This window comes from Marmota flaviventris, chromosome 15 (genome assembly GCF_047511675.1).
Source record: "Marmota flaviventris isolate mMarFla1 chromosome 15, mMarFla1.hap1, whole genome shotgun sequence".
Classification (NCBI taxonomy): domain Eukaryota; kingdom Metazoa; phylum Chordata; class Mammalia; order Rodentia; family Sciuridae; genus Marmota; species Marmota flaviventris.
In genome coordinates, this window is record NC_092512.1 from 16,174,714 (window position 1) to 16,188,663 (window position 13,950).

The window sequence follows — 13,950 nt, forward strand, 5'->3', positions numbered from 1 at the left end:
AACAGAATCACCTAACGTGAAAGTGTAAGTAGAAAGAGAAGCTGGCTGAGCTCAGCTCCTGGAACCCAGGATGATGCAGAAGAACATTTAAACAAGACTTGGAAGAAGGAGCCATCAATGAGACAGTAGGGAAGCTAAAAGACTGTTTTCTTAGATGTCAACAAACAAACAAAAAAAGAGTATTTACAGAATGAGGAATAATTCACTATTTGAAAACTACCTCTTATACCTTTGAGACTTGGAGGAAAATCATAAAAGATAAATAAATACTGTGTTTGGCAATTGTATTAGTCAGGCTTCTCTAGAGAAACAAAGCCAATGGGATGAAATTTATTATGATAACTGGATCATGTAGAGACCAAGTCCCACAGTATGCTGGCTGCAAGATGGAGGATCAGGAGAACCACTGGTTTAATTCAGCTGAGTCGAGTTGACAGTTAACATTAACCATCTCAGCATCATAGCCCTCACTAATAGCCTGATAATAACAATTCCTGGAGAGGTTGGGGTAGAAGCCCAACTCAGTGGGTTATAGAGTTTTGGGAGAAGAGGAAGTAGAAATGCTGATATTAAACCTGAAGGTTTTGCCCTGAAGAGAAACAGAAAAATGAGGTGTTAGCTGTATGAGATTTTTTTTAAGGTGGAAGACAATGGAAAATACTTTTATGCTTATGGGGATGTTCAATAGAGAGATCTTGAAGAAGCAAGAAACAGGGTTAATTCTAAGAGGCATCTCCTGAGCAGACAAGATTGAAAGAGGGAGCATTTGGTATCAAGCTGTTGTAAAAGGAGAGAAGACTCACAGGGGTAAGAAAGTTGAGCTAAAGCGATTGAGATGTTCTCCAGCTATAATTTATTGCTCAGAAGCAAGACCATGAATATTCAAATTTAATCAGAATTGATACTTTGCCAAACAAATAGGATGGAGAGAGAGAGGGGGGGAGGAGGACAAATAAGTTAATATGTTTCAAAGGGAGGAATTATGAGGTCATGGGATTTGAGTTGAGTTTAACAAGGCCAAATGGATAAAGAGAAAGTGGTGGTCAATGGATTAGAGGTTATGATAGGGAAAACAATTATAAGTGATAAGGGCTCAGAATAATTGATCTAGAGGGGAAGGAAGTGACAGAGTAGAGTGCTGTGACAAAAACTGAAGGTATTGAAATGATTTGTGATGATCTGGCTGTGTATGACCTCAGTAGCTGAAGTGAGGGAGAAAGAAGGCTCACTGGAGGTGGAGCAGGTCATGGAGTCTGGAGATGAGTGCACCCAGAACCAGACCAGGCAGAGGGAAGGTCCCCAGTGGACAGTCACAAGTTACCAAGATCAAGATCCATTAATCCTTTCTAATACTTATTGTGTTTTGGTTGATCTTAATGAAACCTCTATTTGCTGTATTATCTTTATCTTATTTAATTTTTTTTCCTAAAAAAATATTGTCTAATGCTTCAGGGACAATATTACATGAAGAAATCATTTGGAATAGTTAAAAAGGGCAATGATTAGGGAAATCCAAACTGGAGATTAATCAAATTTTAAATATGAAGCTAGTCAGGCAACAGAAAAGTTATTGAGTAAAGTTACTGAGTTGCCACTGGTGCTTTCAAAAGGAAAATTAGTCTTTTAAATTTGAGAGGCCTTGAAACTCATCCAAAGACAAGGTCACGGTAACTTTGTCTCCCAGCTTTAAGGTCAAGGTGTCTGTGCCTGAACTTGGCTGGGCTTTTGAGGGGGAAAACATGAACTCTGGAGCCACAGAGACCAAAGGTTTGAATTTTCTCCATCATTTATTAGCTGTGTGACCTTGGGAAAGTTAGTTAACCTGTGTGCACCTCTAGTTTCTCATCAAAAAATGGAAGTTAAAAATAATTCCAACCTAATAAGGTTATACATGAAGATAAAGAGAGGTAATTTATATTAGGGATAGAGTACAGTAGCTGCAATGATAAGCACACAATAATGGTGAGCTATTAATATCACCATTGTTATTATCTATAAACTGGAGATAACAAAAGGTACTTTGTAAGCCCTAAGAGGATTAAATGAAATGAATTATGCAGAGTACCTCGAGGTGGTATCTGTCATGCCTTGAATACTAAACAATGGTTAGCTATTACTTGTGAATGGATCAGCAGACTTAAACATCTAACTCTTGCTAGTAACTAAAAAGTGATGGAGGGAGAAAGCAAAGCTCTCCCTTTCTTGAACCCCTGGTAAATACTTGTCTTTGATGGGCTTTCCAAAGATGGAACAGAGACTCATGGTGATAGAATCAGGAAATGGTGGTCCTGATTGGGTGTGAGAAGGTGATGAAGACTGAAGCAAGCCTACTTTCATTTAGCCACATTCTGTTTGGAATTCTGCAACTGCTGTCTGCTTGTGGTCAAGATATGGACCTTTACCCAAATAACCTTTTTTTTAATAATAAGCACTCACTCCCTAGCTAATTTTCTTGTTCTTACTTGTTTTGTTGCTGCACTTGAAACTTTAGACCATTAGACCATTCTAGAAACTTTATCATCCTTGGCTTCTGTGGCCACAGTATTTTTTTCCCCTCTTGCCATATCATTTAACATTCTTTCCCTGGTTCTTTCTTCCTCTGTGGCTGTGTGTCCTTTAAATATTGTTATTTTCCAATTCTCTCTCTTAAGTTCTCTTTTGCTTCTATTTACACGTTTTCCACAGGCAATGTCACCCACTTGCATGGATTGGACCCCTTCCTTAGTGATGTCAACTCCCAAATCTATGTCTGTGACTCCATACTTACATAAAGCTGAGAAAGCAGACAGAGGAAAGAGGACCCTGCCTTTCTATACCTCAATCAGGCAGCAAGAAAAGTTTGAAACCAAAACAGGTTGCCTTTTATATTAAGGATATGGCAAGAAAGAAGGAAAGCATTCAATGTAAAAGTAACAAAGGGAGCCCTGCAGGACCTGTATCAATCATGATAGGTGAAGTTTAGCTACAGTAACAAGCAATCCCAAACACAAATCCAACAACATAGAGTTTATTTCTCTCAGAGAGAATCTGCTGTTGATGAGCCAACTTGCCAGGTAGCTGTTTTTCTGTATTGGATCACCATTCAAGGTCTCTTCAATTTCATGGAACTTGAATTTCAACACAGGTTGTGAATCTCACCATGGTAGAAGAGGAGAGAGCCACAAAGTTGAGCATAAGCACCCAGAGGGACAAAATTCAGGTCTCTGTTCATTATCCACATTTTGGGCCCTGAGAATTGAATACCATTGGATAGCAGTAATTTATAGCATCAACAATATTTGCCCTTAAATAAAAAATTTGACCCTAACCACAGTATCTTTTAATTTTTGTACTCCCAGTACTTGCTTGATGACTGTTTCAGAGTGAGCATCAATATGAGGAATTCAGATATATGTTAGGAGATGATTTAACAAGTCTCTTTGAAAAGCTGTTCAGAGAAGTCTGAATTGGTATCTTACTTTCCTTCTCAAACAAGCAGAAACATTCAAAACCCTTCTTATGACCTTTCTTCTGGGGCAAAAGATAGAATAATTTTTCAAAAATGTTCTTATGGTATCTAAATATTTGGAGCCCAAGACTTTGAGCTTAAAGTTTGAAGAGAAGGCATTTCTTAGCCTTCTTGTTTATATTTACCTGGATCAAAATCCCTCCCCAGCTCCAAACTTGAAGGGCAGACTGGATGGGGGAAAAAGTTACAAAATATTGTGCTGAAAAAGTCAGGGAGGGCTGGGTATGGTGGTGCTCATCTGTAATCCCAGCAACTAAATTCAGGAGGCTGAGGCAGGAGGATTCCAAGTTCAAGGCCAGCCTCAGCAACTTAGTGAGGCCCAAGGCAACTTAGTGAGACCCTGTCTCAGCACCTCTGGGTTCAATTCCTGGTACCCGCCCCCAACCAAAAAAGAAAAAAGTCAGGAAGGTAGGTATGTTTGTTTGTCTGTCTGTGTCTTTGTGTGAATGTGTCCTTTTTTTTTTTTTTTTCTTTTGGTACAGGGGATTGAACTCAAGGTCTCACTGAGTTGTTGGTGCCTCGTCTTTGCTGAGTCTGGCTTTGAACTTGCGATCCTCCTGTCTTAGCCTCCCAAGCCACTGGGATTATAGGCGTGCACCACGGCACCCAGGGTGAATGTGTGCTTTTTTATGTTTGATCATGGGTTAGTCACAGTCTTGTTTATTTACAGGCAGACAAATATGAGCCCCGTGAAGTATGAAATGGGGCATGATAGATCTGAGCTCCAGTTGATAGCCCATTTCTTACATTTTTCATCCTACTTCCATGAGATACTATTTCTAGCCCTGTGATTAGCACTTTCCAACATGCAGATTAAATCTTTAGAAACACAGTGCCACAGAGGTAGTGGTATTACCACAGAATCAATACTGAGTGATTGATGTAGAGGAAATTCAAGTTCAAGATTTATTTAGGATTCTTAGGTTCGCACACCAAAAGCATTCCATAATGCCTTTCTTTAGAGCAAAGGTTTTGTTCAAATCATAAACACTTACTATGAACAATCCAAGCCAGGGAGATAAGTGCAAAGGAGGAAGTTGTAAAAATCATTTAATATCCCCACTATAAAATGAGCTGAGTTACACAGGTGAGTTACACATCACTCCAACACATGAACAAAGAGGACAGTGAGCACTGCTCTCCTCTGATTCCCCCTACCTTGCTGCCTCTTCTGTCTCTTGAAACTTCTCCTTGGTGAAAAGTACCAGAGTCAGACCCAGAACCTCCCATCAGCTCCTCTTTAATGATACCTTTAGATGATATCTGGATGCTGATGATAGTCAGGTCTACATAGCAGGTCTCATTTCTGGATAAACTGGTCAGCTTAATTGCAAGGAGTTGGATCTCAGTTGGTTTCTCTTAGCTTTGAAGTTATAAGAATTTCTGACACTTCTAGATATACTGTTCACTGCTAATACTAATTCCTTAATCTTAATGACTTTTAATTTTACCTATCATTTGGTTAGCATGTACTACATGTTAGGTAGCACTTCGTGTTTTATATACGTTGTCTTATTCTATCCTCATGTGGGATAGATTTTAAGAAAACCAAACAATCCAAATAACCACGGCTTAGCTCAATAAGCAACTTGTCCAAATTGATACAGCTGCCAGATGCAGTGGCACATGCCTGTAATCCCTGTGGCTCTGGAGGCTGAGGCAGGAGGATTGCAAGTTTAAAGCCAGCCTCAGCAATAGCAAACACACTAAGCAACTCAGTGAGACATTGTCTCTAAATAAAATACAAAATGGGATGGGGATGTGGCTCAGTGGTTGAGTGCCTCAAGTTCAGTCCCTGGTAATTACCACCCCCCAAAAAAACCGCAACCAAATTGATACAGCTAGTAGAGGTTAGAGTTAGGATTTGAACTCAGGGATCTGTGCTCTTTCTGATGTGCTTCATCCATTGGCATCTCAATATGAATTTTAGTATTAGTTTGACAATTTACATGCACACAGAAACACACAAACCCAGCTGCTTTGATTGTTATTGCCCTGACTTTATAGATTTTTTGGAATGATGGCTAATTTTAATGTGTCAGCCTTATTGGGCACATCATTCCTGATTCTCAGGAACTTTGGACTTGGGCTTGGAACATTGTCAATAGTTTTTGAGGGCTTCCAGCTTGCAAACCACAGAGAGTGGGACTTCTCAGCCTCCATAAATCACTGTAATCCCAGTGGCTCTGGAGGCTGAGGCAGGAGGATTGCAAGTTTAAAGCCAGCCTCAGTCAATCCCTCACAGTACATCTTTCTATATATCCTGTTCTGTTTCTCAGGAGAACACTGACTAATATATCTGGGGAGAATTGACATACTATTGAGTTTTCCAAACTATTTCCTTCCAGTTATCAAAATCTTCTTTAATTTCTATAATAAAATTTCATCATTTTCATTGTGAAGCAGCGATTCATTCACCACAACTCAAATGGGTTAGGGGCCTTCTGGGCCAGACATAGTGGGGCAAGAACTTACTGAGAGGTGTAATGAAGAAGCTGAAAGTTCAGAAGTGATGAAAGATTCCACTAAGTAAAGTAACAGTTTTAAGAGTTTTACAGTGGGCAGCAATAGCCTGGTGCATAGCATCATAAGTGATAGACAGTAAGTAGCCTTGTGTCCAGCAGCAGGGACGCCAGGGATCTGCAGAGTGATGCTGTGCTGCAGCCTATCATGTGACCATTATTCAGCAGCAATTGTTCATGAGGTCCTCCTCACGTGACTATTACTAAAGCATGATGCTGTCATCTTTAAATGTGAAAAGCGCATTGGGTCTGAACCCAGGCCAAGTTCACCTTCTAGGCCCTCCCTCTTCCATTTCTGGAAACTTCTCCAGCCTGCTAGCATGCCTTTTCAGCACCTTCACATTTAGTCAGAACCTCCTCTTGCCATCCACATCTAGACCTGCCTTATCCTATACTTCTCCACAGTACCATAAAAGAACCTCAAATCCTCCTCCTTCCCATTTCCTTCCTTTATTCTTACTTAGAGTATTTAGGTGTTCAGAAGAAGTGGATAGAGGATTCAGTCCATATCCAATAGTTAGGTAAGTATTTCTCAAATTAGGGGTGAAACATATAATCCTAGAGGTTTGAGAGGTCTATGGGAATTATATAATGATTGTTGATATTTATTGAGCACTTACTATGTGTCAGGTGCTATTTGGAAAGTTTTACTCATTGCCTTCACTATAAGCCTATAAAGCAGATGCCCCAATCTCCATTTAACAGATTAGTAAACTGAGCAACGTGTCCTTATCCCTATCAAACAGCTGAGCAATCACGGAAATAATGATTTATTGGCCCAATGTTGGACAATTAATAAATGATAGTGTAAGGACCCCTATCCGGGCAGCCTGTGTCTAGAGTTAATGCTTTCAATTACTTTGTCATGTTGTCATTTGAGGCTTGATTGGAGATGGATGGTTCAAGATGATCTCGTGCATATATCTGGCAGTTACTGGAAGATGTTGTATGGGACCTCCTCCTCCAAGTGGTCTTTCCAGCAGGCTATTTCAAATTTTTATATGGCAGCTGGATTCCAAGAGGGTAAATGTTATGTGGAAAAGTATCTTGATGCAATGGCAGCCTCTAACTGTACCACCAGTCTGGCTGTCCCAAAGGCCACAGAACAGATAGGTACATAGACCTAATTAAGATGCTTGAATCAAATATTATCTATACAGCAATTTTAAAACATGCCTTCACATTATTTGGCATTGTTCCCATTGAGAGGTAGGACTATATTCCTTTTCCTTGAGTCTGGGCTGGCCTTAGTGGCTTGCTTTGTAGCCAACAGAATACAATGAAAAGTAATGCTGAATGATTTCCAAGGATAGGTCAGAAAAGTCCATGAGCCTGGTTCTTTTCAGACTCTGGGGAGAAGCCAGTTGTCAGGTGAGAAATTTGCCATGCTAAAGAGGCTATGTGAAGGAACTTTGTATTTCCAGCCAGTTCATATTAACTGTCAGACACATGAGTGAGCCTTTGTATATGTCCAGCCCAGTTGAACCTCAGTTAATGTCTGATTGCCACTATATGAGAGACTTCAGTAAAGAACTGCCCAAAACAAGCCCCTCCCAGGTTTCTGAGCCACAAAATCATGAGCGAAATAAACTGGTTATTTAATCTGCAAAATGTTGTTGTAATATGTTCAGAGCAATAATAGTAATCAGAACAGTTCACCAACCAGTGTGTAAGAAGAAGTGCAGATTAACAAATTTAGGACAGGCTGCAAGGACTATAATACCTAAATTATGTTTTATGCAGACATCATATGTCTTGTCCTTCTCTGGTCTTCCAGCAAGCTGGGTTTTTGTTTCTGGAGAGTTGGAGAGTGGGCAAGGAGGTTCATCAGATTAAAGGGCCTGGACCCAACATACATCTGTTCTGTGGAAGAGATGAGCAAGTGTGTCTGGCCATAACTGTAGCTGACCATTAGCTCAACTGTTTCACTGCCTTTTTTTTTTTTTTTGTACTCACTGGCATTTAACTACTGAGCCACATCCCCAACCCTTTTTAAATTTTATTTAGAGACATGGTCTCACTGAGCTGCTTAGTGAGACTTGAGCTTAGCCTCATTTTTGCTAAGGCTGGCTTTGAACTCGGGATCCTCCTGTCTCAGCCTCCCAAGCCATTAGGATTACAGGTGTACGTCACCATGCCTGACAGTCTGTGCCTTCTTAATAATTAAAGACCACTCACCTTTCTACCCCTTTCTGTAAAGCAGAACTCTCATCTGCTCCATTCTTTTTATCTATGCTCAACACATATTCATTTATTCTAGGTAAAACATCTCATAAATAACTTGCTTCTACATTTAGTTTTCTCACTGCTTTACAACAGAATGGAATATTCTTAAATAATGCAACAAAGGCATTGGAGTAAGCATGTGCTTATCAGATAAGGTTCATGATGTCTCATTTATTGGTCAAAGCAAGTCATGTAAGTTGACAGTTAATGTGGAAATGGACTACACAAGGGAGTTGATAACAGCAGGTGGAATTCATTAATTCATAGGGAATTACTATTGTTAACAATCTACTATTAACACATGGCCAGGCAATGGTTGTTCCAAGGATCAAATTTTCAGCAATCTGTCTCTGGACTCCACACCCTAACCCCATGTCCTACAGGCTGCTGGGAATGAGTTCTCACAGAGAAGCTTTTTCAAGCCTTACTCTCCAGGCCCCAACCCAAGTCCAATGAATCAGAATCTCTTAGGCATACGGGGTATTTTTAGGTTGGATGAGGTGATAATCTCAGGTACCTGAGACAAAAATAACAGCAGAAGATCCAGTAAACATGGAGGGGGATTTCAAAGACAAAGAGTTCTTGTACTCAAAAAGCCATCCTTTTCTATAGAGTGCATTCATAATTATCATTATTACATAATGGAAGTGAAATTTTTAAAATTTGCTTTGCATGTTTTAGAGCAGTTCTCAAACTCTGGTGTGCATCAGTTTTACCTCAAGCATTTGTTAAAATACAGTGACTGAACTAGCCTACATACTTCAGATCATCTCTAGATAACACATAATACCAAATATGTGTAAATAGTTGTTATGCTGTATTGTTAAGGAAATGACAAGAATAAAAGTCTATATACATGCTCAGTGCAGATGCATCTCTTTCCAAATATTTTTTTTTCTGAGGTTGGTTGAATCTACAGATTCAGAACCCCAGATAGAGGCTGGCTGTATTGCACCGACATATTTATAGCACATCTACTACACATATGGGCTGGGAGCATAGTGGATAAGGATGGGATTTAGATCTACATTACACTTGAGCAGATTTATTGTCTAAGTGGATTTATTCTCTAAGACAGGGTGCCTAAGTATCATTAGAAGCGATCTTCTCTTTCCCTGTAAGAGATAAGGCAAAGCTCCACGGAGCAGGAGACCCTTTGAAACAGGCCTTGAAGTTGCCTAGGACTCGTGGAAATCACAGAGAATCACAGAATTCTTTCCGTCCTGGCATGGAGAGAGGGAAAAATCACAATCAACCACCCAAAAAAGGTCTGTGACATTCTTGCCTCAGGCTCCAGCATTGGCAATCCTCAAGCAGCCCGCTGTCGTCAGACCAGGGAAGAGCATTCTTCGCCTCAAGGTCTCCGGGCTCAAGCCCTCCTTGGGAACGGGTAGAACCGGCCTTGCCTTCTCCAGGGAGCACTCGGCAGTTGCCTCAGCGCCCTGCTGTCTGGCTGCGGTGGGCGCTGACCCGAAGAAGGGCGCAGCTCGGGCGTTTCATTTCCCAAAGGCCTAAGCTGGGAGCTGTGACCTCACCAGGCTCCGAGTGGCCAGCGCCAGGAGAGTGAGGCCGCACGCTGGGGCACCGCTCAAAGGGCTTCCACATTTAGGATAGTGGTGGGGTGGCCCAGGCGGCAGTTGCACAACCGGCTGGCAAGGGGCCCCGAACTCTTTTTCCATGCGGTGGGTTTAAACGTGGCGGCTGCCAGCACAGAGAGCACAAGCCCGCCTTCTTCCACCTCCACGCACCGAGAAGGTAGGGACGCGTGTGCGCATTCCCCGGGCCCCCCACCCCCAGCATGGCTTGCGAGCCTGCGCTGCGCCTGCGCGGCCCCGCCCACGTCCTGCCCCTTTCGCTTCGTCCCGCCCTGTTACCCCCTGTACCACCACTAGGGGTAGCGGCGGCGGCTGCGGCCTGAGAGCGCGGCTGCTTTGAGGGCGCAGGAGCCGCACAGAGTCGGGACAAGGGAAGGCAAGAGGGTGGGAAAGCCGGCGGGAGAGGAGGGCGGTGCCCGAGGAGGGCGGCGCGTGGCTGACTCATCCCTCTGGAAGAACAGACTGACAGACACACACTAGCCGAGCCCGCCCGCGCCGCTCCTCCTCAGCCGGGAGGCGCCCGCCCGCACCACCCGCCCGCCCTCTCCGGGAGCTCTCCGGGCCCGGCCGCCTCGGAGAAAGTTTTTCTCTTCGGAGAGGCCGGAACCGTCGCTTGCCTTTTGGAAGGAACGGGGGGACGGAAAGGGAGGCGACCGCCGCGCGGGCCCGCGGAGTGCATGGTGCCCGGCGCCTCGGCTGCCTGTCAGGAGGACCTCGGGGCGGGGTCGGGCTGAGCCAGCTCCCTGCTCTCGACCCAGCCTTGTCAGAAGTCGCCCTCCGGGACTGCCGCGGGGGTCCCCGCTCCTCAGCCCGCCATGTCCCGGTTGCTGCCGCTGCTGAGGAGCCGGACCGCGCGCAGCTTGAGGCCGGGCCCGGCAGCCGCCACCGCGCCCCGCCCGCCGTCCTGGTGCTGCTGCGGGCGGGGGCTGCTGGCGCTCGCGGCCCCCGGAGGCCCCCGGAGGCTGGGCACCCACCCCAAGAAGGAGCCCATCGAGGCGCTGAACACGGCGCAGGGCGCGCGCGACTTCATCTACAGCCTGCACTCCACCGAGAGGAGCTGCCTGCTCAAGGAGCTGCACCGCTTCGAGTCCATTGCCATCGCCCAAGGTAAGGGGGCGCTTGGGGGACGGGCCTGGGCCCGGCACCCTCCCTCCTCGCCCCCCCCCCCCCCCGGGAGCCCACCTCCGCCTGCCACCCTGGCCCGCCTGGCCTCGCGCCTGGGACGGCCGAGTTGGGGGGCACTTTCCACCTCCCGAGTGTCCCCAAGGCAGGTAGGACGCGCGCGGATGGTGCCAGGCAGCTGGGGCCAAGTCTGACTGGTTTCTCCCAAGCCTCAGAATCTAGAGCTTCAGCCTAGAATGCCAGCCCACACCGCTGGGATTTTGTTTTGATTTGCCCTGTGCCACCCCTCCCCAGCTCTCCTGCCTAAGGCCCTTGCTGCCTTCTTGGCGAACGTGCACCTTTGCAGGTGGCATGCCCTGCCTGCCCGAGAAAGTGCTGCAAAAGACAGGCAGGAAGAAACTTTGCTAAAGGGTTAGCAAAGAAGATGTATGGGCTCTCCCCCCACCCCCAAAAGGGGTGTAGCTTCCCAAGGCTGTGATGCTCTCAGCTGCTTGTTTCCACATGCATCTGGTTGTATTAATCAATGTAAGCAGACGAAGGAAACATGTTTCTAGGAAATGGAAAGAATGGATCAAATCAGCAATTGCAGTTGAATTAGAATCCCTGGGAGGTTCAAGTTTAACTCTGGGTTTTGTTTCGCCAGAGTTCAAATGACATAAATAAGGTATTTAGGAGGGGGAGAAAATCTGTAGTTCTACAATAAAAAGCATATTTTTGCTTTAAAATATTTTTGGAAGGGTGAAAGCAAAGCTATTTTTAAGCAGACATGTTAAAATAGGATATTTTTAAAACAAGTGCAGCAGTGGTAGGTCAGAATTTGAGTCTAGGTGAAAAGGCTAAAAGTTCAGAAAAGCTAAAAGCTGAGAAAGTACCAAAGGGTCAAAATGGATTCAGACTTAAAATACTTTGGCCACTTGAATACTCTTATGTACACAGCAGCTTGCTGTTATTTTCTATTACATTCTGATGTGTTTGAAAGCTTTTAGAAGTTCTTTAAAAAACTTTTTTATATGATAGGCATATAAACATTCCATAGATTCTTAAGTTTACAGCACATTGAATTGGAACATGGCATTTGATTTGCTAGAGGTACTTCCGAGTGTATCCTCGGCTGATGTGCATGACTTATCTTTACTACTACAGAAACTTTTTATTGTACCTTTTAACCACTTTTTTTTTTGCAGGGGGAGGGGCTTAGTTTGTGGAATTGTGGACCCATGTAAAGTATCGGATGATAGTCAAGACTATTTGAACACACATTTTGCCTTTTTTTTTTTTTTTGAAAGGTCAAGTATTTTATTTTTAAAATTGTTAAAATTTTTAAAATTCTAATTTGTTATTATGACAGCAGAATGCATTACAATTCATAGTACACACATAGAACACAACTTTTTATATCTATGGTTGCACACAAAGTAGAGTCACACCATTTGTGTCTTCATACTTGTACTTAGGGTATTTATGTCCATCTCATTACACTGACCTTCCTACCCTCATTCCCCCTCCCTTCCCCTCCCTCACCTTTGCTCTATCTAGAGTTTGTCTAATCCTCCCATGCCCCCAACCCCAACCAGCCCCATTATGAATCAGCATCCATATATCAGAGATAACATTAATCATTTTGCCTTTTCTAAGAAATTTCTTGGAAATTCTGCATTGTCAATATGTTGCTGAATTGAAATGCCCTATGAATATAATCTTTTGACAGTTATTAAAAAGCATATCCCACAGTATGACTGGTTACATTTTTATCTCATTATTGTTTTTGCACATGCTTGCATTCTACATTTTCATAGTCATTCTACATTTTCCAGTGAAGATAATATTTTAAGATTTAACATAGTATAAAATATTCTAGAAAGAATCCCCAAACTTCAGTCAGTGGAGACCACTAGCATAAATTAGACTGTGTGTAGTTATATGGGAAAAAAAATTGGTAATTCAAATTGTTTTTGTTCAGGAGAAACAAGCAACTTCATAGGAAACAATGTAGTGGCCTAATGCTCTTCTTCTGTTTAGAAGCTGAAGAACTTCAAAGGTTAAATCGGCTATTTTTCCTTATGTTACTGACTAAATTATTACCTTTTGAATTAAGTGAAACTTAGAGATGTGGCTGCTTTAGTTTTTAGTGCAGTCTTGGTGTTCACTTATTATTTTCAGTATCAAGACATGTAGTAATTATGGAGATAAGTAGAATCATCGTTTAATAAATTACCTTATTCATTAATTATGTAAGGTTAAAAGGATTTTACTGTGTCGGGAATGCATATCATTCATTTTATTGCTGAAATCAACATATTTTTTTTCTTCAGCAGACAAAAATTCCCATATTTCTTTTGTTTTTGCTTTTTGAATAATGTTTTTAAATACCCAACTAATATACTAAATGTATGTGTACTAAGTACACTTTCTAATGAAATACACTATTTGTTAAAAGGACTGTTTTTTATCATAGGAAATTTTATGTCCTTGGAAAAGGTGCTTGTGTGATCTAATGAAGTGTTTTGATTTAGGTATGGAAAAAGAAAAAATCATCTATGCTGTGACATGGTCAATAAAATCTGCTGAAATTTGGTACATTTACTCTTATCTTTTTACATGTTTATCAGTAAGCATTTGGTATAGTTGGTGACAAAATAAAGCTTTAGAATCAATTTGTAGTATATAAAGCAGACTCTGTGGGATGTCTTATAGTTAAATAGGATATTGTGATTTTCAAATTGCAGACTGATTCTCTTCCCAATTAAAACAAAAAGTGTATGTTGCCCTCTTACTTTACCTGCTCAACTTAATTTCTTTCCTTCCAGAAACAGGCCATATTCTGCTGAACGTCCTTGGTTCATTGTTACTACAAGTAGGACTGGCAAACTAAGATTTTCAGAGCTGCCTTTCAATATTAACCAAGATTTTTAAAACACATTTCCTAATTTTTGTAATTAATAGTTCAAAAATTTAAAAAACGATTAAAATACAACAT

At 42.4% G+C, this 13,950-nt stretch overlaps 1 protein-coding gene across 2 annotated transcripts in view; it reads left to right on the plus strand.

Annotated features, from left to right (window-relative positions):
- Positions 1 to 10,575: 10,575 nt before the first annotated feature.
- The window catches only part of Tmem65 (transmembrane protein 65), a 53,803-nt gene continuing 50,428 nt past the window's right edge, over positions 10,576 to 13,950 (plus strand). For both annotated transcript variants that reach the window (XM_071602139.1, XM_027952570.2), the window contains exon 1: positions 10,576 to 10,958. In XM_071602139.1, the coding sequence (XP_071458240.1) occupies positions 10,667 to 10,958 (292 nt within the window). In that variant the 5' untranslated portion in view covers positions 10,576 to 10,666. The remainder of the gene's footprint in view (positions 10,959 to 13,950) is intronic.